The sequence below is a fragment of the Eulemur rufifrons genome, chromosome 7 (assembly GCF_041146395.1).
Source record: "Eulemur rufifrons isolate Redbay chromosome 7, OSU_ERuf_1, whole genome shotgun sequence".
NCBI classification, from domain to species: Eukaryota; Metazoa; Chordata; class Mammalia; order Primates; family Lemuridae; genus Eulemur; species Eulemur rufifrons.
The window spans coordinates 125,173,937-125,198,850 of record NC_090989.1 but is presented as its reverse complement, the minus strand read 5'-3'; the positions used below and the strand labels follow the sequence as shown (position 1 = coordinate 125,198,850).

Below are 24,914 nucleotides of genomic sequence, written 5' to 3'. Positions count from 1 at the left end.
AAGCTCTCTGTTGACAGATAAGAGCCACCATGTCCCCTCACTGGTGCCTGATACTCAACAGTCTCCTGAACCCCCCATGGGCCATGGGGGAGGCAATGTTAACGTCCCAGTTTTGCAGATGAGGACATGGAGGTCCCCCATCCCTCACTAGTGAGTGGCGAGGCTGGGCCAGAGCCTGGGCCTCTTTACTCTTGTTCCACGGCGCATCGGTGTGGGACCTAGGGCCAGAGGGGGAGTCCCCAGGTGAGGCTGAAGCTTAACAGAGGTCGGTTCTCCAAGGGGCGCAGTGCTCTAGGTGGATCCTTTGGGCAACATGGTCCTTACAGGCTGCGGCAAGCCTGTCCCATCCCTGCTCCTTCTCAGGCTGTGCTTCCTTGTGTCCCCTCAGGCTGTCACCGGGCCTACTGTGGAGACGGTCACCGGCATGAGGGTGTGGAGGACTGTGACGGCTCCGACTTTGGCCACTTGACGTGCGAGACCTATCTGCCTGGGTAGGGGTGACCCCACTTGATATTATGACCCCCCACCCTCCTCCCTCCTCCCCCCACCCCCTCCTTTCCTTCTTTCCTTCGCGGATATTTTTGAGTGCCTCTCCCGTTCCTGGTACTTTCTAGACACTGAGGTACAGTGACGAATGACACAACACGTGCTCCCTGCCCAGCTGGAGCTTCTGCTCAGGAGGGAGACAGGCAGTAAGCACACACTCACGTGGCCCCTCAGTCCACACAGCCTGCATGCCACTGACGCTGAGCTGGGGCACCACAGCCACCACTCCGACCTGGGCCCAGAGGGGAGCAGCGGTCTGAGCTCCACTGTTGCTGTGGGACCCGCAGCCCCCGCGCCCCGCGGCTACGTCCGCCTCCTGGGCTGTGGGCCTGGGACGGAAGCCCAGTGGGGGACAGAGGAATCAGGGCTTTCAATGAATCTACGCGTCTAGGTGACCTGGCTCCTCTGGAACACCCTGTCCACCCCTCGGGCATGCCTGTGGCTGTAACATCTCATTTTGCTGGCTCGCGGCCCCTCCGAGAACATATTCCCTCCAAGAACCTCTTTTTGGTTGTTTCCTAGAATCCTCAGTGGGTGTTCGCGTTACTCAGGACAAGTATTCTGGTGTCCTGGCCTCCTTGTTGACATCTTCCAAGCCAACTGAGGCCACCGCCCCATGAGGTGCTGCCTCCATGCCCAGCACGTAGCCGTCTGGGCTTGTTCCGTGTTCCCCCTCGTGCTCACAGACCAGAGCTGTATAACGTTCGTGGGAAAATGGGGGGGCCGCTTCCTCATAGCCAGTCCATGACCTGTTCTTCTCTTGGTTCCAGAGTGGATCTGCTGGCCCCTCAGGCCTTTTTTTTTTTTTCTTTTTTTTGAGACAGGGTCTCACTCTGTGGCCCTGGCTAGAGTGCAGTGATGTCATCATTAGCTCACTGCAGCCTCCAACTCCTGGGCTCAAGTGATCCTCCCGCCTCAGCCTCCCGAGTAGCTGGGACTACGGGAAAGCACCACCGTATTTCTTGAGCTCAGTAGCCACGTCTGGCCAGTGGCTGCGCAGATATAGAAGGTTTGCATCTGTAAGGTGTGTTCTAATGGACAGCACCGGAAACCTTTCAGGCCTTGAGCAAAGGGTGGTTCTCTGGTCAGTGTGCTGTGAAGAGCAGGGCTGCCAACGCCCACTCAGATCCCTCAGCTGGGGCTCAAGGCAAAATACTCAGAGACCTGACTCAACTCCCCCAAGCCCCTCACCCCAAATGAGAAGGAGAAAAGTTTTCGTAGAACCCTTGCCCCTTGGTAAGGTGGTAGCAGTGGCGGTTGGGTGAAGTCTGGCTGAGAGTCGGCAGAAGTGGCCTCTCAGGACCTGTCTCTACCTCCCTAGGTCGTATGGGGACCTGCGGTGCACCCAGTACTGCTACATCGACTCCACGCCCTGCCGCTACTTCACATGAGGGCCCCGCGGAGAAGGTGGGCTGCGCCCCACGTCACCGGCAGCAGCGTCCTCACCGTACCAACTGGCCTTCGCACTGTCCTGGTCCAGTCTCCGCCAACCTTTGTGCGACAAAAACAAACTCCTGCTGCTACGACGTGATTTTAACTCAGTCTGACTGGAAGAATTTTAGGACCACTGCATCCTGTCTTACTCCAAAGGACCAGAAAACCTTCCTCATGCCCAGCCTGGGAACTGTCCCTCATCACTACCATGCGGCCAGACAGCCGCTACAATGCCCTTCCTCTTCCGGAAAGTGGCTGACCCAGGCTGTGGACTTGGCTTAGCACTGTTAGACACACACAGGCCTCTGGGGCTGTCAGTTGGTTTCGCTCTCCCGTCTGGGGAGTCTGGAGTCCAGGCCTCCCGCCCCTCTGACCTCTGCCCCGCCGGCGTGCTCACCAGGGGCAGCCGGCCGCAGGTCTCCCAAGGCCTGGGAACCACAAAGCAGGGAAGCAGGCACGTTCTTTCGGTGTGGCTCACAGCTTTGGACCCGCCAAGGGCCCCTCAGCTGGCCACAGCCTGGCCCAGGCTCGAGTGGATGTGGCTCCCCCAGGAGGAGACTTAACTGTGAAAAAGTACCGAGAGACCCGCCAGACCCAGGCCTGCCCAGCGGAGGGCGGAGGCTCCCCAGGCCGCCGGCTGCGTGAGCAGTAGCAGAGCAGCCGCCGCCTCTTCTCCGTGCTTCCCAGAGGGCGCCTCTCGCGCTTTCAAAATCCCTGGCAGCATCTTGACCTCGTGGCTCTCTCTGCACTTTGACCTGTCTCGCGAATGTCCCTCATGTCCATTTCCCATCCAAGAGACTCCCGGGCACAGAGTGACCTCTGTAAGTCCACACCTGCGCAGGCTGTTGGTGTGTCCTTGGTCCTTAGGAAGACACCCACCTGTCCCCACTGCTGAGGACACTCCCCTCGCACATCTCCTCGCTTCTGCTGGCTCCTGTGAGTGCCCTGTGACCCGCCATTGCGTCTGCGTTGGTAGCCTTGTCCTCACGTCTGCGTGCCTGTGTCAGTCCTGCATGCCTGTGAGCTGCCTTTCATCACCGTCCCTCCCGCGTGGGGCTTGGCTTTATGTGGAAACACATCTCCAAGGTGAGGTCCGCCCCCGCGAAGAGCTCAAGTGGGATTTGCCCATTTGTTACCAGGTGGAAGGACACCCTGGGGTTTTTACATAGCTGTTTAATGAGCTGAGTCTTGGGGACACAGCAGGCAGGACCTCTGGGCCCAGCAGGCCATCTGCTGGTGGTCTGTTGGTGGACCATTTCTCCCACAGGTGACATCAGCCCGAGGGTGGTGTGTTCAGGGGCGAGTGCATTGCTTACTCTGGTTCCCTTAGCCCCTGCAGGTTCTGGGGAGATGTTGCTTCCGTGCTTCTTCCACCGTCACATTGAGATTTCTGGATGGGAAATCGAGAAATAAAGGCAGTTCATTTCCCCACTGTGGCTCTCTCTTCCTTGGGGCGTGGGGCCAGTGCCTCAGCATTGCTGGATGGTGAGGGGTCTGAATTCAAGTCTGCTTCCCTATCTCTGCAGAGGGTTCTAGAATGTGGAAGCACTCTAGCTCCCTTAGAGACAAGGCAGGAAACTGAGGTCCAGGGATGTAGTGGGACTTGTCCAAAGTCACGAAGCTCTGTCTTGCTTGCCCAGCCCTGCCCCAGCCTTGCTTTAGGACCTTGTCTAGGGTGGAATGGAGATTCAGTACTGCCCTTGGACCTGACCAGCAGGGGCCCTCTCCTGGCTCCTAAGGCTGGAGGGCGCCACTCTGGCCCTCCGTTGGCCATGAGCCTCCCCACAGGGCAAGGTGTCCATGGGCTTGCACAGCCCACTCCTGGACCATGCTCCAGGCACCCAGGAAGCCACAATTCCTGCCGAGTGGTCCTGAGCCTGCTTCCAGGGCCTGCGCAGACCTGGTCCCCCTGTCTGTCCTCCTGAGTGTGACTTGCACACACTCAGGCCTGAGTGGTGGCCAGGGAAAAGCTGTTTGTAGAGATCATAGAGGAGATCTGGATGCGGGCTGGCGTTTCCACATGGACACACGTGAGGCCGCTGTCGGTGTGGGTCGGGCCAGAGGGTAAAACGGAAGGGGGTCGGGCGGGGAGCTGGGCCTTGCTCTACTAGCGCTGCCCCAGGACTTCGTGAAACCTAAAATTCCAAATTCAAACCTGGCCTTCCGGTCCCTGTGAGAGTGTGTTTATTGAGGTAAGCGGACAGAACATATTCAATTAATAGTTTTAGCCAGGAGTGGTGGTGCGTGGCTGTAGTCCCAGTTACGTGGGAGGCTAGGCGGGAGGATCACTTGAGGCCAGGGGTTTGAGGCCAGCCTGGGCAACATAGTGAAACCCTCATCTCTAAAGAAAACAAAAACAAAAACCCAAAAAACAAAAATTAGTTTGTTCATTTGATTATAATGTAAATATTTAGACATTTGGTATGTGACTGTCTGTATATGCTCTTGTCTGAAATATTAGGGGTGGGCCTGTCTCCAGCTATTTCAAGGGAGGGTTCTGAAAGGCTCAAGATATGAAAGGATTTGAAGGCGTGTGCTTTAATGATATATGTAGTAATAGCAGTTCTTCCCCTTTGGCATTTTGAAATGGAAAGATGAGAGATCAGGGAAGATGCGTGGCTCCCCAGCCCTCCCTGAAATGCTAACTCTGTGCCGTAGGGTGCAGGCTCCCCATGAACAGAAGTGGCCGCGCTGCCTGTAAGTAGGCCAGGCAGCCATGGAGTAGGTACCCAAGAGCTCGTCTGTGCCGGGGAAAATGTTTCCTGAGATAATTTGCTGTTCCAGTAGGAGGCTGAGATGCTACAATATAGAGGGGGGAACACTGAACTGGGAGTCCAAGTACCTGTGTTCAGACTTGGTTCATCACTTCTCACAGCATGAATTTCCTCACCTGAAAGAGCGTTTAGACAAGGGCTGAATTTTCTTCCAACTCTAACAGCTTGTGAGTGTGGACTCTGCTCTCCAGCTCTGACAGCATCTGCCCCAGGAGTGGTGATGGATTCCCTCAGCTACTCCCACGGTCTTCAGAGATGCAGTTGGTCACCAAAGGAGGCTCTGCCCATCCAGATGCTTTTGTTGGCAAGAAGCAGAAAACCTAATCTGAGTACTACAAGGTGACATTTATCGGCTCATATGACTTAAAAAGTCCACTGGTGGGGTGGAGATCAGGCATGGTTCAATCAGGGCCCCCACTCCATTTCTCTGCTCTCCTCTCAGCTAGCAAGTCTTGCTGGGAGCCTCCTTGGCCTGTTTTAGGTCACATGCCTATTCCTGAACCAATTCCTATTTATCAGGAGAATGACACCTGCTGATGGAATTAGGGCTGGGTTCCTGAACCCATGGTGGCAAAGGTTATGCAATTACTCTTAGCCCTGGGGTTTCTCCAGAAGCACACAGGCTTCGTGGGGAAAGGGTGGCTACTGGACTGAATACGGGAGAGCAAGAACAGGGAGAATGGGTGCCAGGCACACAGTGTCCGTGACAGTGGGTGTCTTTCTGGTTTTGCTTCTCCTTTCAGCAGGAATAGGTGCTGAGCCACTTGGGACTATTTGGGAAAACTGCCCGAACCCAGAAGGTTCTTGATTGATTCTGATAGGTGCACTCAGAGAGGTTAACTTTCACAGGGTGCTGTAGGTCAAGTAAGATGTGGTGTGAAAAAGCAGGGACTGGAATCACACATCTGGATTTGAGTCCTGGCTGTGCTGCTAACTCGCTGTTTAATTATCCTGCATAATTTGCTTAACTTCTTTGAGTCTCTGCTTGCTCATCTATAAACTGAGAATAATAATACTTTATTTCAAGATTGTGGTGAATTTTAGTGATAATATAGTTAAAATTCCTGCCACCTAGAAGCTGTTTATGAAGTGTTGGATTTTATCTGTGTCAGTATCATTATTTAGTGACTCAGGCTGAATCAATCACTTCTTTGAGGACCTAGGGGTATTTTTCTCCTCTCTTTGAGGCTGATTACATGATTTCACTTTGGACAGCAGTTTAGACCACAGTCTTTATTGCAAAGCAGTGAAAAAGGGTGGTGGAGCCAGGAGCAGTGATGTGTACCTATAGTCCCAGCTACTTGGGAGGCTGAGGCAAGAGGATCATTTGAGGTCAGGAGTTTGAGGCTGCAGCGTGCTATGATTGTTACTGTGAGTAGCCACTGCACTCCAGCCTGGGCATCATAGTGAGACTCCATCTCTAAAAACAAACAAACAAACAAAAAGAGCAGTGGTTCTCACACTCTGCACAATAGCCCCTCTGATACACACTACCAGGGCTGAATAGACTAACAAAGTCAGGTCACTGACTTGTAGTAGGGAAACCAAACACCCAAAGAACAATGGGCATTTCATCAAACCAAGAAAGACAAGATTCTGATAGGGTCTGGGAAGGGATGGGGTTTCAGTAGAATGGGAATGGAGCAGTGATGGGAGGCTCAAAGCAAAGCGGGCCGTGCATAAGGGGGCAACACGGGCCTGAGCTGTGCAGGGGACCAGGTCCGGATCCCTCAGAGCCTTGGAGTTAGATAAATATCGAGTGTCGTGCCTGAAAACACCACCAGAAGTTCTGCATCTAGGTTGGAAACTGAAACTGCTTCTGTGTGTCAAAGTGACTCGTGAGGCCCAGATCTTCCAGGCAAGAGCGGATTATTCTATTCTTCCTTACAGGATTTTAAACTGCAAAGTTTTGACAGCCTCTTCAGTCGCAAAGTTTTGTGGGAATTTTTTTCAGGTGGAGAGAGTCACAAAGCAAGGCTGGGATGTCATTGGAAAGAAAGCAGCACTCACTCAAAGTTAAGAGTGATTATGACACTTTGCAACTGCAGTGGTGACCTTGGGAGAAATACTTCTTTCCATTTGCGGTGGGTTTGAGTGTCAGCTGCGGCAGTGTGATGCGTGGCAGGGACACAGGGCTGACTTTACTCTCTGAGTCTGGACCGATTTTCTCACTCTTTCAGTTTTGGGCTGGCTTTGATGTTTTCACCAGTAACAGAGGCCCATGCTTTGCTCAGCTGCCACCCAAGGATCCAGCCTGTCACGGGTTCTCTAGGCCAGCCCAGAAGCTCCCACGATAACCAGGGAAGTGTGGGGTAGGGTTTGGTCCCAGGTCTCTTCCCTATGCACCTGCAAAGTTATTTGAGTAACAAATTTGTAAGCAAAGTAATAAGGTTTTGGAAGGAAGCTTGGTCAGTCACTAGGCACTTAGGAACTAGTGCTGAAGGTAGCAAAACAAAGTTTCTGAGCGTCTCCTGGCAAAGACACACAGGGCATCCGTCACTCTACTAGGGGCACGGAGGGCATGAATGGATCAAATTGCTAAAGAGTCTCCAGAGCTCATTACAATGAACGGGCCAACCTGTGCCCCAGCGACGGCGTTACTGGAGTGGTCCAGCCCCATCCCTGCCCCCAGCAGAGTGAGCCAATTAGAATTTTCAGTGAATCTCAGTTCTTGCACTTGTGTAGTGACAATCAGCTCACAGGTCAAGGACCTTGGTAATTCACCAAGGAGATTGCTGCACTTAAGCACCCACCATTACCGTCCCTAGGCCCAGAGGTTCTGGAAGCATGGTTTATTCTCCTGCATCCTCATTTGTAACCATTCTAAGAGTTGCAAATCACAGGAGTGGTGGGCTAAGGACTCCCCATTTCCACCTCATCCAACCCTTCCCAAGAAAACAGTGAAAGAACTCACATTGCCTTTATCTGGGGCTTTCTCTCTGGGGGCTCACCCTGAGTTCTTTTCAGTCCCAGACAGTTGATTTTTAGAGTCAGACCATTCCACAAGCAACACAACCTTAATAAAGGAAGAAATTAACTATTTCCCCTGCTCTCTATTCCTCCTTGCCCCACCACCTACCCCTTTATAGAACTAAAAAGGGACCGCGTGTAACACTGAATTCTGCTGCAAAGACATTACTACCCCATGAGAATTTCAGTTGGGGTTATTTTGGCCCCTGAATTTCTTCAAGGATGATGAGGAAATAGCTTGTCTTCCCTGTCCCCCCAGCTCTTCCACATTTTGGTCTTTGACGTGTCAACCCATAAACAGTACTACCTGCCACTGCATGTCCCGCCTTCGGGTTACCCTCAACCCTTTCTGACCCAGCAGGGGAAGCTGAAGGCAGCCATCATGGTCATGGATCATCCCTTGAGGCTCAGCAAGGGAGGCTGTTTTGTCCTGGAGCAGTGGTTCTCAAGCTTCAGTGTTCACTGGAATCAACCTGGAGGGCTTGTCACAAAGGTTGCTGGGCCCCCTCCCCAGAGTTTCCGATTTAGTAGGCTTAAGAATTTGCATTTCTAACAAGGGCATCAGAAAATGCAGATGATATTGGGTCCAGGATCACATTTTAAGAGCTACTGCACTGGAGAGATGGTTCATCTAAGAACAATGGCAGAAAACTAGATCGAAAGAACACAGGGAGGAAAGGTAGGGACTTTGGGTGGATGGCTTTCTGATAGTCTTCCATTCAAGCAGTACAGTCTGTGCCCCCTCCTCCTGAATCCGGGTAAGTTTTAGACTGCTTTGACCAATAGAATACTATAGATGTGATGCTATGTGACTTCCCGGGCTAGGTCCTAAGAGGTCATGCAGCTTCTCAAAACACTCATTTTAGAGGAAGCCAGCCATTGTGGAAGAAGGCCCACTACCCTGAGATGGCCATGCAGGAGAGGCGGTGTAGGCTCTGGCTGACAGTCCCAGATGAGCCTGCTTCCAGCCATCCCCACCAGGGTGCCCGACATGTGAGTGAAGACAGCTTGGACCCTTCAGTCCGGCCCATCTGCCAGCTGAGTTGCCCAGCCAAGCTCTGTCCCAATTCCTAACCAACAGATTTCATGAGATAAAATGTTTGTTGTTTTAAGCTACTAAGTTTTGGGGTAGTTTATTAGTTAACAACAGATAATCAGAATAGTGCTCTGGTAAAATGGTAGGAGGAAAGCAAACTACATGCAGTAAGGGGTGAGGGTGGGTGGGGTTGCCAAGCCAAGAGGAGCCAGCTATTGGCTTGCATTTGGCACCCTCTACAGGAATGATGAATAGAAATCTGTCTTAACTCCTGCTGGGACTTCTATTTATCTGATCAGGGAAAATGCCAGAGCTGTGAGGGGTCTTAGAGATCATATGGTCCCAAGTTCTTGACCATGGGGTATGTGGATGTAGCAGATTGACTGCATTAGTAACCCCAGTTCTTCCCAACCTCCCTGCATCCACACCCTTGCAATGTACTTTGCAACTCCTCCCATCAATTGGTAGAACGTATTTCCCTACCCCTTGATTCTGAACTTGGCCCAGTAACTTGCTTTGGCCAATGACATGTTAGCAATTGTGATGGAAGCATTTCCTGTTTCTTCCCTCTCCTGCTCCTCTGCCTTTGCCATAGTATGCCCAGGCTGTTACTGGAGGCTGAGATACAAGCTGAGCTGTCCCCACTATGCTGGCCAAAGCCATCCTAGGTCAGCTGAACCTCAGTCAACAGCCAGGACATATGAGGGAGCCAGTCAAGACTAGCCAAGGCCAGTCTGAATCATCAACCCACAGACTTGTGAGCAAAATAAATGCTTACTAAGCCATTGAGTTTGGGGATGGTTTGTTTATACCATTATAGTGCCCACAGTTAACTGCAGAAAAAACTCCCTTAGGTGATAAATGTATACAAGGTTCAAGCCAAACTCCTATTTCAACCTGAGGGAATGAGCACCAGTTGCAGAATTAACAGCAGAAAATTCCTAGAAACTTAACATGTGACTTTATTCAACCCAGATTTACTGAGCACCATTAGAAACATCAGAGAATTAAAAAGGAACATAGTCACTGCCCACCTAGGAGTTTACAGTCTAGAAGAGGAGCCAAGACCACAAGGCAGACGTGAGCAGTGCTGGCGCAGTACAGAATGGAAGGAGTGCAGATCACCCCAGCGGAATGTCCACTGGGGGCAGCGGTGTCTGTGTGCCTGCAGCATGACGCCCCAGGTGCAGGGAATCCGGTGAACTCAAATGACTGTAGGATGCCTAGGAATTCAGTTTAACCCTTACATAGTTCTCAGACCCAAAGCTAAGCCTGCTTTTCCAGACCAAGTAAAAAGCCCTCAGATGCCATGTGGCTCGCCAAAGTCATCCTTCACTTTTGAATTTCATACCCTCTAAAAACTGAAGTTCATCCTTCAGTTTTGAATGTCACAACTTTTAAAAACTGAGGTGTACTTCCTAATGATCATAAACACCAAATTAAAAAGGAATCACTCTAGCTAGCTGATTAAAGCACAAAAGTCTCTTAAAAGAACCCATATGGCTCATTGATTGCTAGTAAGAAAATAAAAGCCACAAAGACGTTAAGTGTATTGATGACCTTCATTTTTATTTAAATACAATGATCTTTTAAGAGAATAAACAAAAAAAAAAACTTTACACAGCAAATATTTTACATAAATGTAAACATGCATGTCTACTTAATAATTAAGCAAAATAAACTTTTAGGCACAAAATTTTAAAAATCATTGAAGCAAATAAAATAATGAATCCAAGAGAGAAATAACAGGAACAGTAAAAACATTTTATAACGCTTCAATTGGTCTTCTCTTCCAACCTACTGGTTAAGGCCTGAGTTTCAGAAATCCTACCTTCCTTGCCAAATGGAAACATCCAATTTGGCTGTACCTAATATGTATCCACATAACAGACTAATTCTCTTTCAAAATAATATAATAAATACATCATTCATTTTCTCATTCACACACACACACACAGTCTCTCTCTCATACACAGACACACACACACACTGCTGAACCAGCCTCTCAAATAGGGAAGTTAAGGATTTTGGAATTTTCAAGTTTTCCCACCACTGATACACATACATATTAACACCTCCACAGAAAAAATGGTTCTGCTACAGAAATAAAATAGTTCATAAGTGGCATTATTACAAATCTCTAGTTTATTTGTATTAAGTTTCCCCAAATCACATCTTTACTAAGGCTTGCCATGGCATTTCAGACACTTTAGACTTAAGTCTTTTCATCTTGCCTAAATGACCCACAGTATAGTAGACATTGTATAAAGCAAAGAAAAGGCAATTTTAACAATTCAGTTAAAGATTTCTAAATCATGAAAATCAACATGAATATTTTCAGCTGTCTCCAAATGCCTGGAATGTTTTCTCTATGTCTATCCCCCATACTTCACTGGTTAGTTTTCTCTGCCTCCTCCCCCACAAGGCTACAAGCATCTGAATGTCTATTCCTGTGGACACACCACGGAATAGAGATGAGAGCAATATTCTCTGCTTTTAAGGAGCTCATACCAACTCGAATTCAGGCAAGAGAAAGGTCAGTATGTACACACGGGACACTCCATGTGGTTGAAACAGAGAAAGGGTCCACGAAGATGGCCCTACAGAGCCTCAGGAGTGGGGTTTGGAGGTGGAGGGGAGGAGGAGAGGCTGAGAGAAGGCACAGAGGCAGGAAGAACCAAGTCTAGTTTGGCTGGCATGAGGTTACTTATGAGAAGCCATCTGTGAGGCCAAATTCTTGATTTCCAAAAAGAAAAAGATTCCTTACTCTGGTGGGTACAAATAGGGGGTAGGGGACCGGAACCACCAAAGGTTTTGTGCAGAGAACAAAACTGGACCTGTGCTATAGAATAACCATCCGGTGTTGGGTAGGACACACGACAGGGAGGCAAGGGTCTGAAGCTCAGAAAGCTTAACTCACTGAGCCCAGTGCCACATGCAAGTACTTCCTATAGAACCAAGCAAATTGGCCCAACATACCAAAAACCACAGTTCTGTCTATATAAATAAAGGCTTTCAAAGAAAAAAGGGAAAGAGAGAGGCTTAAATAGATATTTTTAGTTCAAGTTCCTAGAACCTGCCCCAGTTTGAGCAAGTTAAGAGTAGTGAAACAATTCCCACATCCAGTAATGATTCAAGTCTCCCAATCATGACCTTCACCTTCCCTGAGCTGTCATCATCAATCCACTATAAATAAGTTCCTACTTGCCACTAAATCCACTGAAACGTCACAACTTCCCAACAGCTGAGAACCCACCACAGAGTACTGGTGCACACCGATTACCTAAACTTGGGTGGAGTGGTGTGAACGTGCTGCTGGGCAAGGGCTCTGTCCCTGTCTCCAGCTCGCTGGGGTCGCTACGCGGATGAAAATAGTCAACTCTACAAGGTACAACTCAAACAAAATCCCCCACCACAGACCATTACCTTTCTAGGTCTAGACTACTTCCCTCCACTAGCGGGGGCAGGGGAGGCCATCTGAGTGGGGGGATTCAAAGAGGAAAAATTATTATTACTGTCTTGATGGAAATTTCTCAGGACATGTTCAAACTGCAGAAATGGGCTACTCTATACTAATTACAGGACAGTTTATCACACATTCACTCAATATGGAACATTTACTAGTGACCAGTTTCCTGCAACAATAGAGTCATTTGGAAACTGCACACTGCAGAAGGCAATCTTGTGACTTTCATCTTGTTGTATATAAAAAATACAAATCAGTCTGGGAGTCAGGCACAAACAGTGGTACAAAAGCATGAACAGAAATCCCCTATCAAAGAATGTGTCATTTCCTACTGCAGAACTCCTATCTAGATTCCGGTTTTTGGAAACTTACTGCTGGTTCATTTGTTCAGAGAGGTTCTTCACCGCACCTCTCTTCTATTCCTATCTCTTCCTGCTAAAATCCACTGAATGAAGAACACTTATTATGGATCCACGTGGAACCAAAAGCCCCAGTTTAACTCAGTCACATGCATCAGCACAGTGGCTGCTGGTTTAATCTGCTCACCCAGCCTCATGGGTTTAGGGACTGTGTGGATCTGAATTCAAGCTAGAAGTACCCAACACTTTTGTCTTTTGGAATCTCATTAAAGCTCCAATGTGCATCTAAAAGTCCCATGTGCAAGAAATCTCTGATTCCAACAAAAGAGATTCAAGGGAGGGAGTAACGAGAAAAGCCTGGGAATGGGGCCGGCAGTACCCAGGAGACCGCCATAGCTGGCCGTGTGCTTCCTTTTCCTAGTCTGTAAATGGGCTTCAGCTAGCCAGATCTCCCGGTTCCCAACCAGCTGACACGCAAGCACTCAGTCTTGAAATCCATTTCTACCCAGGCTTGGGTCAGACAACTTCCTTACCACTTTGTGTCAACAATTTAAAGTGGTTTTCACATATTTTGGTGATACAGTTTGAGGTTTCCCCCTCTCTCCTATCCCCTCAAAGACTGTTTCACTTCACTGGTGCAAACCACTTGGCCAAACTGACTGGCCTGGTGAAGACTTGGCCTTTGAGTAACCTAGACCAGGGCATATTTGTCTGTTTCTCATTAACAATGTTAACTAAATAGAAATATAATTCTGTTAATTCTTCTATAGATCTACTTTGAAACATGAGATTGTTCAAAAATTACATGAGAAAATCACCCATCACCACTAAGTTAAAGATTTGAATATCCGAGAGCTCCAGAGCCTCAAACTCCTACTACAGTCACTGATTCATAACATTTTCCTCTTGGCAATGGACTCCATGCTAAAGTAGCCCGGTCTTGCAGCATGTATGTGCACCAAAAAGCAGATTTTGAAAGATCCAGCGCTAGTCATCACTGTCACTGCCAGATTCACTCAACTGCAAGTCATTTCCTGCAAGAAAAAAAAAACAAAAAAACAGAATAAACCCAAAAGTACAGGATTTAAAAATGACTTCCTCTCAATTTTTTGGTTGACTGCCTTAGCTACCACACTACAGTAAAATCTTGCTAATTCAACTTAATTAGGGAGAAAAATCGATTTAGCTCATTGAAAAAAAAACTGGTATAGTCAACATTTTAAAAGAGATGCTATTTTTGGTATCTGCAAAGCACAGCAATACTGATTAGGATGGAGCAAGGGAGGAGTAGGCTAGAAAGCTTTTAAATGTGTTAGTAAGTAGCAAGAAAATATTTATAAATAACCGATTCACCATTTGGTAGAACTGTTCACATTAAGTTGCTTTATAAAAGCTAAGAAAACACCAAGTTAGGCTTCCCATTAAGGAAGCTGAATACTGCTAACACCAATAATTTACTAATGCAATATTCCCTTTGTACACCTCTGTCCAGGATACACACGTTATTTTCAACCTCAAATCTGAACCAATGAGTTTTACAACCCCCCGGATTCTTGTTTAGTGTACAGAATTTAGGAGTGAAGAATTTAAGTACTCAACCTTTCAATCTAATATAACAGGAATACATACAACAGAGTCCCAGCTGATACCATTTGGATTAAAAAACAAAAGCGAACTTCTGTATTTCTGGATTGCTAATCTCCAGGCTAGTTCTTCTCAAAGTCTGTTCTGAGGACTCTGGAATCCCTGAGACTCTTTCACAGGGGTCTGACCCCAAGGTCCTCCCTTTTCTAACTACCTGTGTAATGCCATTTTCTTTATACACTTCACCCTATGTTGAACACAGGACATGTACGGCAATGTCTTCAGACATTTTTGGTTGGCAGAGTGTGTGTTGGGGGGCAGGGGCGAGAGGGGAATGGTACTAGCATCTACTGAGCAGAGGTCAGGGATGCTCTCAAACATCCTACCATGCACAGGACAGCCCCCCACAACAAAGATACTTCCAGCCCAAAATGTCCATAGTGCCAAGGTTAAGATATCTTTGCTTGGTCCACAACAGTAGGGTTAACTAGGTTAGCTAGGTTAGCTTCCCCACTGTTGTCTCCAGACTTTCCAATTTCCCCAAAAGGAGGTGCATCAAGGGAGAACATTCATCAGGCTCCCAGAAAGAGAAAAAATATAGAAAATCATCTCTCTCCCCACCTCTAAAACAAAGAAATTTTTGTTCTTGTTTTCCTGTTTTACTTTAGTTATCAACTACATTAAAAGCCACCCAGACATTACAATATCCATTTCTTTCCCCCTTGCCAGAGGTTAATAGGTCTCCAAATATATCCTAATGGCAGAGGTTCCCAAGTCTGTGAGCTACAGGAACCACATTGCAGAGACAGTGGATTCTTTTTTATGAAAGACCTGGAGGCAGGGGGTACTGTGGTGGCCGGTAGGTCCCCTACTGCCTGGTATATGAGCAAAAGCAAAGAGCCTACTCGTTCACGCTCAAGCATTTTCCAAAATTCACAAAACTCACTTTGTGCCAGTGGGGAATGGGAAAGAGGGAGAACAGATTTTGAGTCTTGTACTTCCCTTTTTTAATGTTATGTAACTCACTCCTTTCTGCTCCAAATTATCTTTGCCAAGATCCTTTCCTAGGCCTTAAATGTCTTTAGGTTTACAGGTTCTGCTATAAGATAAATAGAAGCTGCATCGATAGCCCTCTCTCGGCCACAAGAGGGAGAGCACACTTACTGAGGGTGTTCATGAGCTGGTTGCTTCCTTGTGGCCGGCTGGTTCCATTGGCAATGGCAGGCCTGCTGTTGTAGGGCTGCTGGTGTGAAGGCTGTGGAGGAGAGACTGGGCCATTGTCCTCGCCTCCGCTGCTGGAGCTATCGTCATCACTTCCCGAGGAGCTCTCAGAGTCTGAGGAGCTGCTCCCACTGCTGCTGCTCATCTGTTCAATAACATCAACTTCTGCTCTCAGCTCTGGAATAAATGACATGACATGGGTCAGCACAGCTCCCATTCCCAAGGCAGTGCACTGAAGCTTCTATAAACAGTAAATCAGCAAAACCAACAGAATTAAAAATATTTTAAACAAAGCCCTACTTCTCAATTCCTTAAAAAACATACAAACAGGCCAGGTGCGGTGGCTCACGCCTGTAATCCTAGCACTCTGGGAGACTGAGGTGGGAGGATCACTTGAAGTCAGGAGTTCGAGACCAGTCTGAGCAAGAGCGAGACCCCATCTCTACTAAAAATAGAAAGAAATTATCTGGACAGCTAAAAATATACATAGAAAAAATTAGCCGGGCATGGTGGCGCATGCCTGTAGTCCCAGCTACTCGGGAGGCTGAGGCAGGAAGATCGCTTGAGCCAAGGAGTTTGAGGTTGCTGTGAGCTAGGCTGATGCCATGGCACTCTAACCCAGGCAACAGAGCAAGACTCTGTCTCAAAAAACTAAAACAAAACAAAAAAAACCATACAAACAAAATTACCAACACCAAAACGAACAAACCAAAAAAACCTGTTTACAGAGAGACAATGGAACCATTAAATGCACCCAAAATAAATAAAAAGCAGACTATGTTTCAGGATGACTATTCTGTATAAGAAATGATTTAAGTCTATTTTACCTTTATCTACTAAAAAAAAACAACAAAAAAAAAGATTGTGAATTATGGGATAAAACCATAATTCCCAAATAAGAGAAATATTATGCTAAAGGTTTGAAAAATACTTCACTAGGAGTTGGAAGGTCTGAGTGATTTTTTTGGATCTCCCTCTAACCAGCAGTGAGACCCAGGTGGAAGTCAATGAATATCCCAAGCCACTCTGGAAAAATTAAGGCCAAACAGCCTCTGAGGTCCTTTCCAGCTAAGAAAAATGGTGGAACAACATTCCTCCTCTCCACTCTACAAATACCTGACTGACAGCCATGCCTTTTCGACAGACATTAAGTACAGAAGAAAAAACATGTTTTACCTAGCCATTTCAATGTCACCGAATACATTAAGGATACATCATCACAGTATATATCAATAAAGATGCCAGGTTTTCCTGTCCAAACACACCAGGTGACCTTAAATGGTTAAAAGCTCCTTTAAGCATAACTGGCAACAACCAACCACTCATGGTCTCACTCCTATTTAACTTGAGCGGAAACTTCTGTAACAGCATTCCAATATCCACAAGGAAAAAAATCAAGGCGTGTATAGCTGTGAACAGTGCACAGAGTGATTTCATTTGCTAAAAGGCAGCCTCTCTATAGGGTGGAACAGGCAAAATTCCGAAGGACAACTCTTTGTTTCCCTACTACTATATTACGGATTTAATTTTGCTTCATAAAACTTACAGATATGAAATATGCCACTTAACCTCATAACTTATAAGACTCTGGAGGACTAAAACCATTGATTGTATGGGAGAGAAAGACAAAGTAAACTCCTTAGTCTCAGGTTTGCAACGCAGAGAGCCAAACCAGACCTTGAAGTCTTTCTAGGCCAGTATCCATTTCCACTGGTCCTCATGGCTTTGTTCATATTTATACACTTTGTATCAGCACAAAACATTTGGTCAAGGCATTTTAAATAGCCCTCTAACCTATTTTTTTTTTAAACAGATGGGATCTTGCTGTGTTGCCCAGGTTAGAGTGCAGTCACTATTCACAAGCATGATGACAGTACAACCAATGCTTCAAATGCTTGGCCTCAAGCGATCCTCCTGCCTCAGCCTCCCAAGTAGTTGGGACTATAGGTGTGCGCCACCACACCTGGCCCCTCTAACCCAGATACTATATTAATATAGAGCTCAGAAACATTGCTACATTTGGGTTTCACCCCCCAACACCTAGAATCCTTTCTTTCTCCAAAGTCTTAGAGGCATGCCATATGGAGCTTTAGATGGCAGTCGTGCTTGTTTAAACCCTGGACCTCTAAGCAGAATGCTACCAAAATAGCCATAATTCAAGTCACTATTCAAGGAATCACCCTTGTCAAATGAGATAAGTGGCAGAAGCCCTATCCTTACCACCTCTGGAACAGTGAGCTGTGCAGAAATTTTTTTGATGGCAGTGACTGTTCCCGCCACCATGTCAATACAGCAGCCTTGTGATCTCCACAAGAACATCAACAATCTACTCCAAGTTGCTACCATGGCTCCAGAAAATGTTCTCTACCTCTTTTGATATCATCCAACTGAGGTTCAGGTGAGGGGTTATCTTTCAAGGGAGAAGTTTTGGGTCCAGCTGGAGGCTTCATTGGAGCTCTGAATGGCATAGGTGGTGGAGGTGGAGGTGGTGGTGGTGGTGGTGGCTGTGATGGTTGTGCGGTTCGAGTAGGCTGCTGTTCCATTCGGGCCTGGATTTTACTGCTCCCCTCAGCTCTGAAAGGACAGACAGACACTACATCAGAGAGGAAAAACAGTGGTTCTCAAATTTGTCCAGGTGACCAAGCACCCAGAAGTCTCCGCAGAATCCCACGCTCTTTCCAGACCACTGGAAAATATTGATATTTATAATTTTATCATGTGAACAACTCATTTAACCTCTCAGTGTCTACTGCATTCTAGCACTGTATTATGTACCAGGGATACAGAGATGAATAAAATAGACTCGCTGCCCTCAAGACGCTCACATTTTATAGCAAGAAGGAGATAAAACAGATATAAGATATAATGTGATTATGAGAATCCATTTTACTAGTAGAAAATAGTTATGAATCACTTAACCATGGTATGTTCTATGAAATGCATCGTTAGGTGATTTCGTCATCATGTGAACACCATGAAGTGTACTTACACAAACCTAGATAGTATATATATTTTCATTTATACATATTTTTTCATATGGAAAACCCAATGTCCCAGCACCATTAATGATATCAGTCATTTCCCCTACTTGATCTGCAATGCCAGTATCAAGTGCCATATATCAGGTTTCCATATATGCTCCATTATAATCTTATGGGACCACTGTTGTATATGCAGCCTGTCACTGACCAAAACATCATTGTGCAATACATGACTGTGTGATTACTTCACTGTGTGCAATATGAAGTTACACTCATGAGTGCATGGGTTCCTAAATAAACTAGCTCTTAAAATACTGGCCAACTTGTGAGTTTTTCCATTATCTATATACTGCTTGCTCATTTCATCACATGCCAGCTCTTGTTGGCAGACAAGCAGAGTTCCACCCCAAACTGAGAAAATTCTTTCCAGTAATAATTTCTTTTGTAAATGAACTAGCCCAGTGCTTCTCAAACTCTAGCGTATGTATAATCACCCGGGGAACTCTGCAGATTCAGACCTAGTAGGTCTTGAGATGTTGCGTCTAACAAGTACCCAGATGATACAATGCTGCTAGTCCCCACATCACACTGGGTAGTGAAGGAACACACCACAACAGCCAGACATTGGAGGAGTAACTGCAGCACCTGGTTCACTGTACGTAATGAATACAAATAGACGGCAGCAGAACAGGAGCAAGGGCTCTAGAGCAAGGGCTACGCAGCACACTGCCTGGGCTAGTTCTCAGCTCTAGCACTCAAATTTAGGTAAGTCACAATCTCTCTAATCCTCAGTCTCCTGATTTGTTTTTTTTTTTTTAAGGACAATAATAGCACCTAAAAATTACTCATAAAGATTAGATAAAATAATGTACATAAAGCATCTAACACAGTGCCCAACACATGATAATCCCTCAATAAATGGTAGCTATTTTGTGGAATGAGTGAATGAAGAAAAGGGGCTTGAGGACACATGAACAGGAAAACATCAGGTTGTAAGCCTCTCTTTATAACTTAATTACTATAATAATTACTATATTACAATGTAACAAATAGAATCACTTGGTTACTTCTATTAATAGAACTAATTTTGACTTTCAAATAAACTCTGGCTTCATATTAGATATGTAATACCTGAGTGAAAGAGTTCACTATTTTAAAAAATAGACAGTTTTATTTTGGTAATATAATGACCTCAAATGTATCTTATAAAAAAATTAATGTTTCACTTTAATAAAGAATATATTTAATTATTATCTCATAATTATAAATCTATAAATTTAAGTTTTATCCCTTAGGTGGTACTATATCGACAATCATGACATTAACAAAATTGGCTTAATTATAAAGTACGTCCCTTTCCCCAATGGCTCCCATGTTTTAGGTCTTAAAATATTTCTTTTTATTGCATTTGAGGAAAAGATATATTTTACTGATTTGTCTGAGAGGACACGGGGAGTTAAGATTATCAACAGAACACTATGAGCAAGTAGATGCTCACAACCTTCTGAAAACTGAATAGATAACACAAAGGTTTAGAAACATGATATAAATCTGTATCTGGTTATTTACATACCTTGTTTTCTTCACCTGAATGCTACTACTGAGTTTTTCCAGCACATATTCACCAGTGTCATGATTAATAATAAGCACACAGTCTTTCTGGTAAGGCCGTTTGTTTCCCTTGAACACAGTCATTGGTGGTGTGGATCCCTATTTGCCACAAAAGTATAAGATGATCAAACTAAACAGTTATAAATAACAAAACTGAATTTATAGATGACTTTATGTGATAAATCTTTTATCAAAGCTACTCAAAATGAACAGAATGAACTGATTTCTATTTTAACTCCTTCTGAGTTAAAATAAAAGAGATATAATAATGCAGCAAAAATCTGTGACTGTGCAACTGATTATTCTAAGAAAGGTAGTGTAAAAATTTTAAATTACTGTACATGTTTCTAAGGGATTGGGGAAACATTACAAATAATGGTAAAGTACAAACTTAGAAAACTAAATTAGCCATTACTTGCATTACACTAAGTAGAGCTATCACTTTGCATAGCAAAACAAAAGGGCTATCTTGTTTTGTTTTCTTTCATACTTCTTTGTAACTGAAGAGTCCAGGGCTTCCCTCTCTTATGGCAAGTAACCAACAGAGCCCGCTCCAAGGGCAGGTCATTCTCCTGGTTAGCTCAGAGTAAGTGATCATGCCACTCACCTGCCTAAGCCCTTCTATCACTCCTCTGGTGCTCTCAAGCCAAGGGATAAAATTTTAAACCAGCCAGCTATCTGGCTTTGCAATACCTGGTTCTTCCCTGGCTCTCCAGCCTCACCCTGTACCATGAACCCGTGGGCTCTGCGTGCTTCAGAGCAGATGGTAACTGGCTTCTCTCAGATCCTCAAGCTCTTTCCTGCCTCAGGGCTTTAACAACGGTTCTGCCTGCTACATCTTACCCCTTTCTCTTTAATTTATTCAATCTTCAGATCTGCTCAGAGGTTACTTCCTTAAGGAAGTCTTCCCTGATTATCAAGAATACGTGCTGTATTTTCTTTTTCTTCTTTTTTTTTCGGGACAGCGTCTCACTCTGTCAACTAGGCTGGAGTGCAGTGGCGTCATCATAGCTCACTGCCAACTCCTGGGCTCAAGCGATCCTCCCGCCTCAACCTCCCAAGTAGCTGGGAACTACAGGCGAGTGCCACTGCAGCCAGCCAATTTTTCTGTTTTTAGTAGAGGGGGGTCTTGCTCTTGCTCAGGCTGGTCTTGAACTCCTGAGCTCAAACAATCCTCCCACCTCAGCCTCCTAGAATGCTAGCATTACAGGCGTGGGCCACCACACCAGGCCCATATTTTCTTATATTTACTTACACTCCAAACCATAACCTCCACAAGGGCAAGAAAATATGCTTGTTTTGTTTGAAGCTGTATTCTTAGTGCCTAGTAATGGGCCAACAACATGGTAAGCATTCAATTAATATTTGTTGAATATAGGATTTAATGCCTTGCTTAGAATCAAAACTGCTTGGCTCTCTGACTCCTTGTTCATACAATAAAAATTTAGAATTGGAAGGGACTTTAGGGACCATTTATCTAACTCTTTCATTTTACATTTGGGAAGCTAAGGTCCAAAGGGAGATGATGTAACCTGCCAAAAGCAACAAGTAATGAAGTAGCAGTTTGAACAGGCAGGCAATTTTTCCTCAGCACAAAGCTTTCCAGGTCTTTGTGTCCAGAGTCTTTTCATTCTATCATCAGCTACCAAGAATTTATTATGTTCCTGGATGGACCTGTGACATGCAATGACACATGTTCATTAACAACATCATGTAAGCCTTTGGGCTTGGTGATGAGTGCTGTCTTGGGCAGGGCTTCACAGAAGTCTCTCTTTGCAAGGGTTGTCGATACAGCTTTTAACTAAGGTCTTCATCCCTAAATTAGCTGAATGCTCCAAACCTCTGGTTACTGCCTGAGACTAACAGCATGCACTTGACCCGTGCCAGATAGAAATATGTCCATCCTGCTCCTACCTGCCTTAACTCCTGGCTAGGTTACCCCACACTCCTGAGCTGTTATACCCATATAAACAGCAGGGCACCTAAGGCTTTTCTCTTTGGAGTTACTTGGGAGAAAAGAATGCATGTCTAAAAGAGGGATTAGGTGTCCAGACAGGAACTTTGTCTACTGCGTAGCAAATGGAGGAAAGGGGAGCTTGGGGAAAATGGCAAAGAATCATTTTTAATGAAGCACCTGAGTAACATGAATTCCACCTCCTTCTACCACCTAGAATTCCTTTTTTCCTAACGTTGGTACTTTAGAAATCTAGACATTTTTAAACAGTAGGAAGTTTAAATTGCAGTGACATAAAATATGAGAATTCACTATGATCTTATATTTTTAAAAAATGAAATAAACTTACAGGGATATGTGGCAGCGTAATTGTGACTTCATCTCCTTTGCCAACCTGAAGCTCTCCTTCACAGGAAGTGTCTATAGATGCTGGCTTAAAATCATCTAATGAGAAAGGATAAAAACATTTAACCACCAGGTCATTTATAATAGGGTTCTTTTGGTATTTTCATTTAAGAATTAAACTTTTATTCCTCAAATAAATGGAAAATAAAAATGATTTAGAATTCTTTTTTTTTTTTGAGACAGAGTCTCACTCTGTTGCCTGGGCTAGAGTGCCACGGCATCAGCCTACTCATAGCAACCTCAAGCTCCTGGGCTCAAGCGATCCTCCTGCCTCAGCCTCCTGAGCAGTTGGGAGTACAGGCTTGCACCACCATGCCCAGCTAACTTTTTCTATTTTTAGTTGTCCAGCTAATTTCTTTCTATTTTTTAGTAGCGACAGGGTCTTGCTCTTGCTTAGGCTGGTCTTGAACTCCTGATCTCAAGCAATCCTCCTGCCTCCGCCTTCTAGAGTGCTAGGATTGCAGGAGTGAGCCACAGTACCAGGCCAATTTAGAATTCTTAAAAAACTATTTCATTATAGAAAACTTCACATATGCAAACATAGAATAGACAGTGAACCCTCATGTACCATCATCCGGCTTCAATTATTATCAACTCAGAGATGATCTTGTTTCATCGACTCTTCCACATATTTTTCCTCTGATCCCCCCACTGGATTATTATGGGGGGGAAAAAGCTAGAATTTACATACCATTTTATTAAACAAAGATAATAAAAGGGATAGATGAAAATTAATGCCTCATTATCCATTAAGTGTTTTATTAGAGTTGTGAGGAGCACAAGCATATGAAAAAGAGCATACGAAAAAGATTCTGTGATTGTAAAACCTGTATGAAATATAAAAGGCCACAGCCTCATAAAAGCTGATTTCATTTTGTATAGAAAATGTTAAAATTAGGATTTGCCACACTCAAGTTCCATAGCTTTAACAAAGATGCTTCTGTAGATGTTCAGAGTAGACAATTGAACTGTATCTCTAAAGGTTATCCTGGTCATGTTTCTTAACTGCAGTTAGACCACATCAGTGGCCATCTTCCTTGACATTAACACACACCTGCCTCAAACTACAGGTCGTGTGCATACACGAATGATCTCATTTAAATTCCATATTCCCCTTCACTAGAGGAAAACAGCAACTTAACAAACTACTCAGGAAATGATGTTCTTATCATATTCCCAGCATTCTCTCTCTGAAAGAGCTGTCAGTAGGAAGCGCAGTAATGGCACAGCAAATGTCCACACAAAGCTGGAACTTCATTATCTAACACACCCTCTTCATATATGTTGAGTCACATCTATTATTACCTCCTCTGACAAAAACAAGTCTTAACCAGTGTTAGTGCTACGGGAAACCAAAAGGCTGTGAATCATGGAGGGATGCTCAGTCAGCCAATTCCTAACAACCAAATCTTCACCCAGGACATAGAGTGGAAGTGTACTGTCTAAACAGAGTCTATAATCATGTGGGGAAAGGTTCAGCATAATGACTATTTCCACATTCCTTATGCCTGCTCTCTTCTTCCAAACATAGATCAAGCTTTAACCTATTCCCGGCTCACAAATTCTAATTTTATTCTTTACCCACAAGGGACTTGGTCCAGGGGAAAAGTCAGAATGGTATAGGTCACTTCAAAGGACATAGAAGTAAAACGAAGCACGGCAAGGAGGAAGAGGAAGACTGATGCGGCGCAGACAGAATGAAAATTCTTCGGCTGTAGAGGGGACAAAGCGCAGTATTAGCGTGTCCAGGACTAAGACCGAGATGGAAAGAAGGCTGAGAAAAGCAGGGAAGAGAATGAATTAGGAGGGAATAGATGAGGCTCATAGCAAACGGGAAGAGTCTTTTACATGTGGAGAACCCTGATGGGGTAATCAAAAAGGAAGGGTGGATCCGTGGAAGAAGAACTGGACCCCGATAAGAGAGGGTGGTTTGGCTTAAGATCTGGGGGAAAATGGAAAGGGGCCAATGACTTTTGGAATTATGAGGTAGAAGAATAGTTGGGAGTGACGAAGGTTTAGGAGGACTGATCTGTTAAAAGGAACAGACCGAGGTCCCGGAGAATTTGGGGCAAGAAAAGAGGGGAACTAACGTTGGCAGGGGGTTCCCTGGACTTTGGTGGACGGAGGTAATAAAGGAAGAAGTCGAGGTTGGCATGTGGCGGCTGGAGCAGCCGAAGGGAACCGTGGGAGCATTGACTTACAGCGAATGGTGTGGAAGGAGGCCCGCGGCCGCTTCTCGAAGCTCTCCCCGAGCCGCAGGCAATGTTCCTCGCGGTCCAGCAGTGGGTTCGCGGTCCCGTTCATGGCCGCGCACGGGCCTAGCGCCGAGAGCGGCGCTCTCCTGGCGCGGCCGCAGCCCGTGCTTCCGGCGCCGGCGTGTGGGAGGACGGTGCTCCCGGGACACCACTCCGGAGCGCACCGCGAGCCCAGCCGGCGCCCACCGAACGCCGGAAGCAAGTCTTCTCGGCGTCTGGGTTGGGGGAGACTCTGAGGATGCGAGGCCGCGGGACTTCCGATGTCGCGAAGGAACTTCCGGGTTCCTAGCGGAAGTGGCGGGGGCGGTACCATGGCAA

General features: G+C 45.8%; 2 protein-coding genes across 4 annotated transcripts in view; one reads left to right on the top strand and one right to left on the bottom strand.

Moving 5' to 3' along the window:
- Positions 1-3,366, top strand: part of COLQ (collagen like tail subunit of asymmetric acetylcholinesterase) — a 62,273-nt gene extending 58,907 nt beyond the window's left edge. For all 3 annotated transcript variants that reach the window (XM_069475442.1, XM_069475440.1, XM_069475441.1), the window contains 2 exons: positions 389-491; positions 1,868-3,366. In XM_069475442.1, coding sequence (XP_069331543.1) covers positions 389-491; positions 1,868-1,937 — 173 coding nt within the window. In that variant the 3' untranslated portion in view covers positions 1,938-3,366. The remainder of the gene's footprint in view (positions 1-388; positions 492-1,867) is intronic.
- A 7,041-nt stretch (positions 3,367-10,407) lies between these two features.
- On the bottom strand, positions 10,408-24,909 carry EAF1 (ELL associated factor 1). The gene is made up of 6 exons (XM_069473265.1): positions 24,543-24,909; positions 22,286-22,380; positions 19,945-20,081; positions 17,759-17,964; positions 15,334-15,567; positions 10,408-13,619 (listed from the first exon to the last, which is right to left on the bottom strand). The coding sequence occupies exons 1-6, from the start codon at positions 24,907-24,909 to the stop codon at positions 13,573-13,575; spliced, it is 1,086 nt and encodes a 361-aa protein (XP_069329366.1). The 3' UTR covers positions 10,408-13,572.
- Positions 24,910-24,914: the final 5 nt, after the last annotated feature.

Excerpts from the sequence above, each read along its gene's own strand:
- EAF1 (XM_069473265.1), bottom strand. The coding sequence starts at position 24,909 with ATGGTACCGCCCCCGCCACTTCCGCTAGGAACCCGGAAGTTCCTTCGC. Across the intron at positions 22,381-24,542 it reads CTCCTTCCACACCATTCGCT|ATGATTTTAAGCCAGCATCT; the intron begins GTAAGTCAATGC and ends CTTTCTCATTAG. Across the intron at positions 15,568-17,758 it reads GTTGGATGATATCAAAAGAG|AGCTGAGAGCAGAAGTTGAT; the intron begins GTAGAGAACATT and ends CATTTATTCCAG.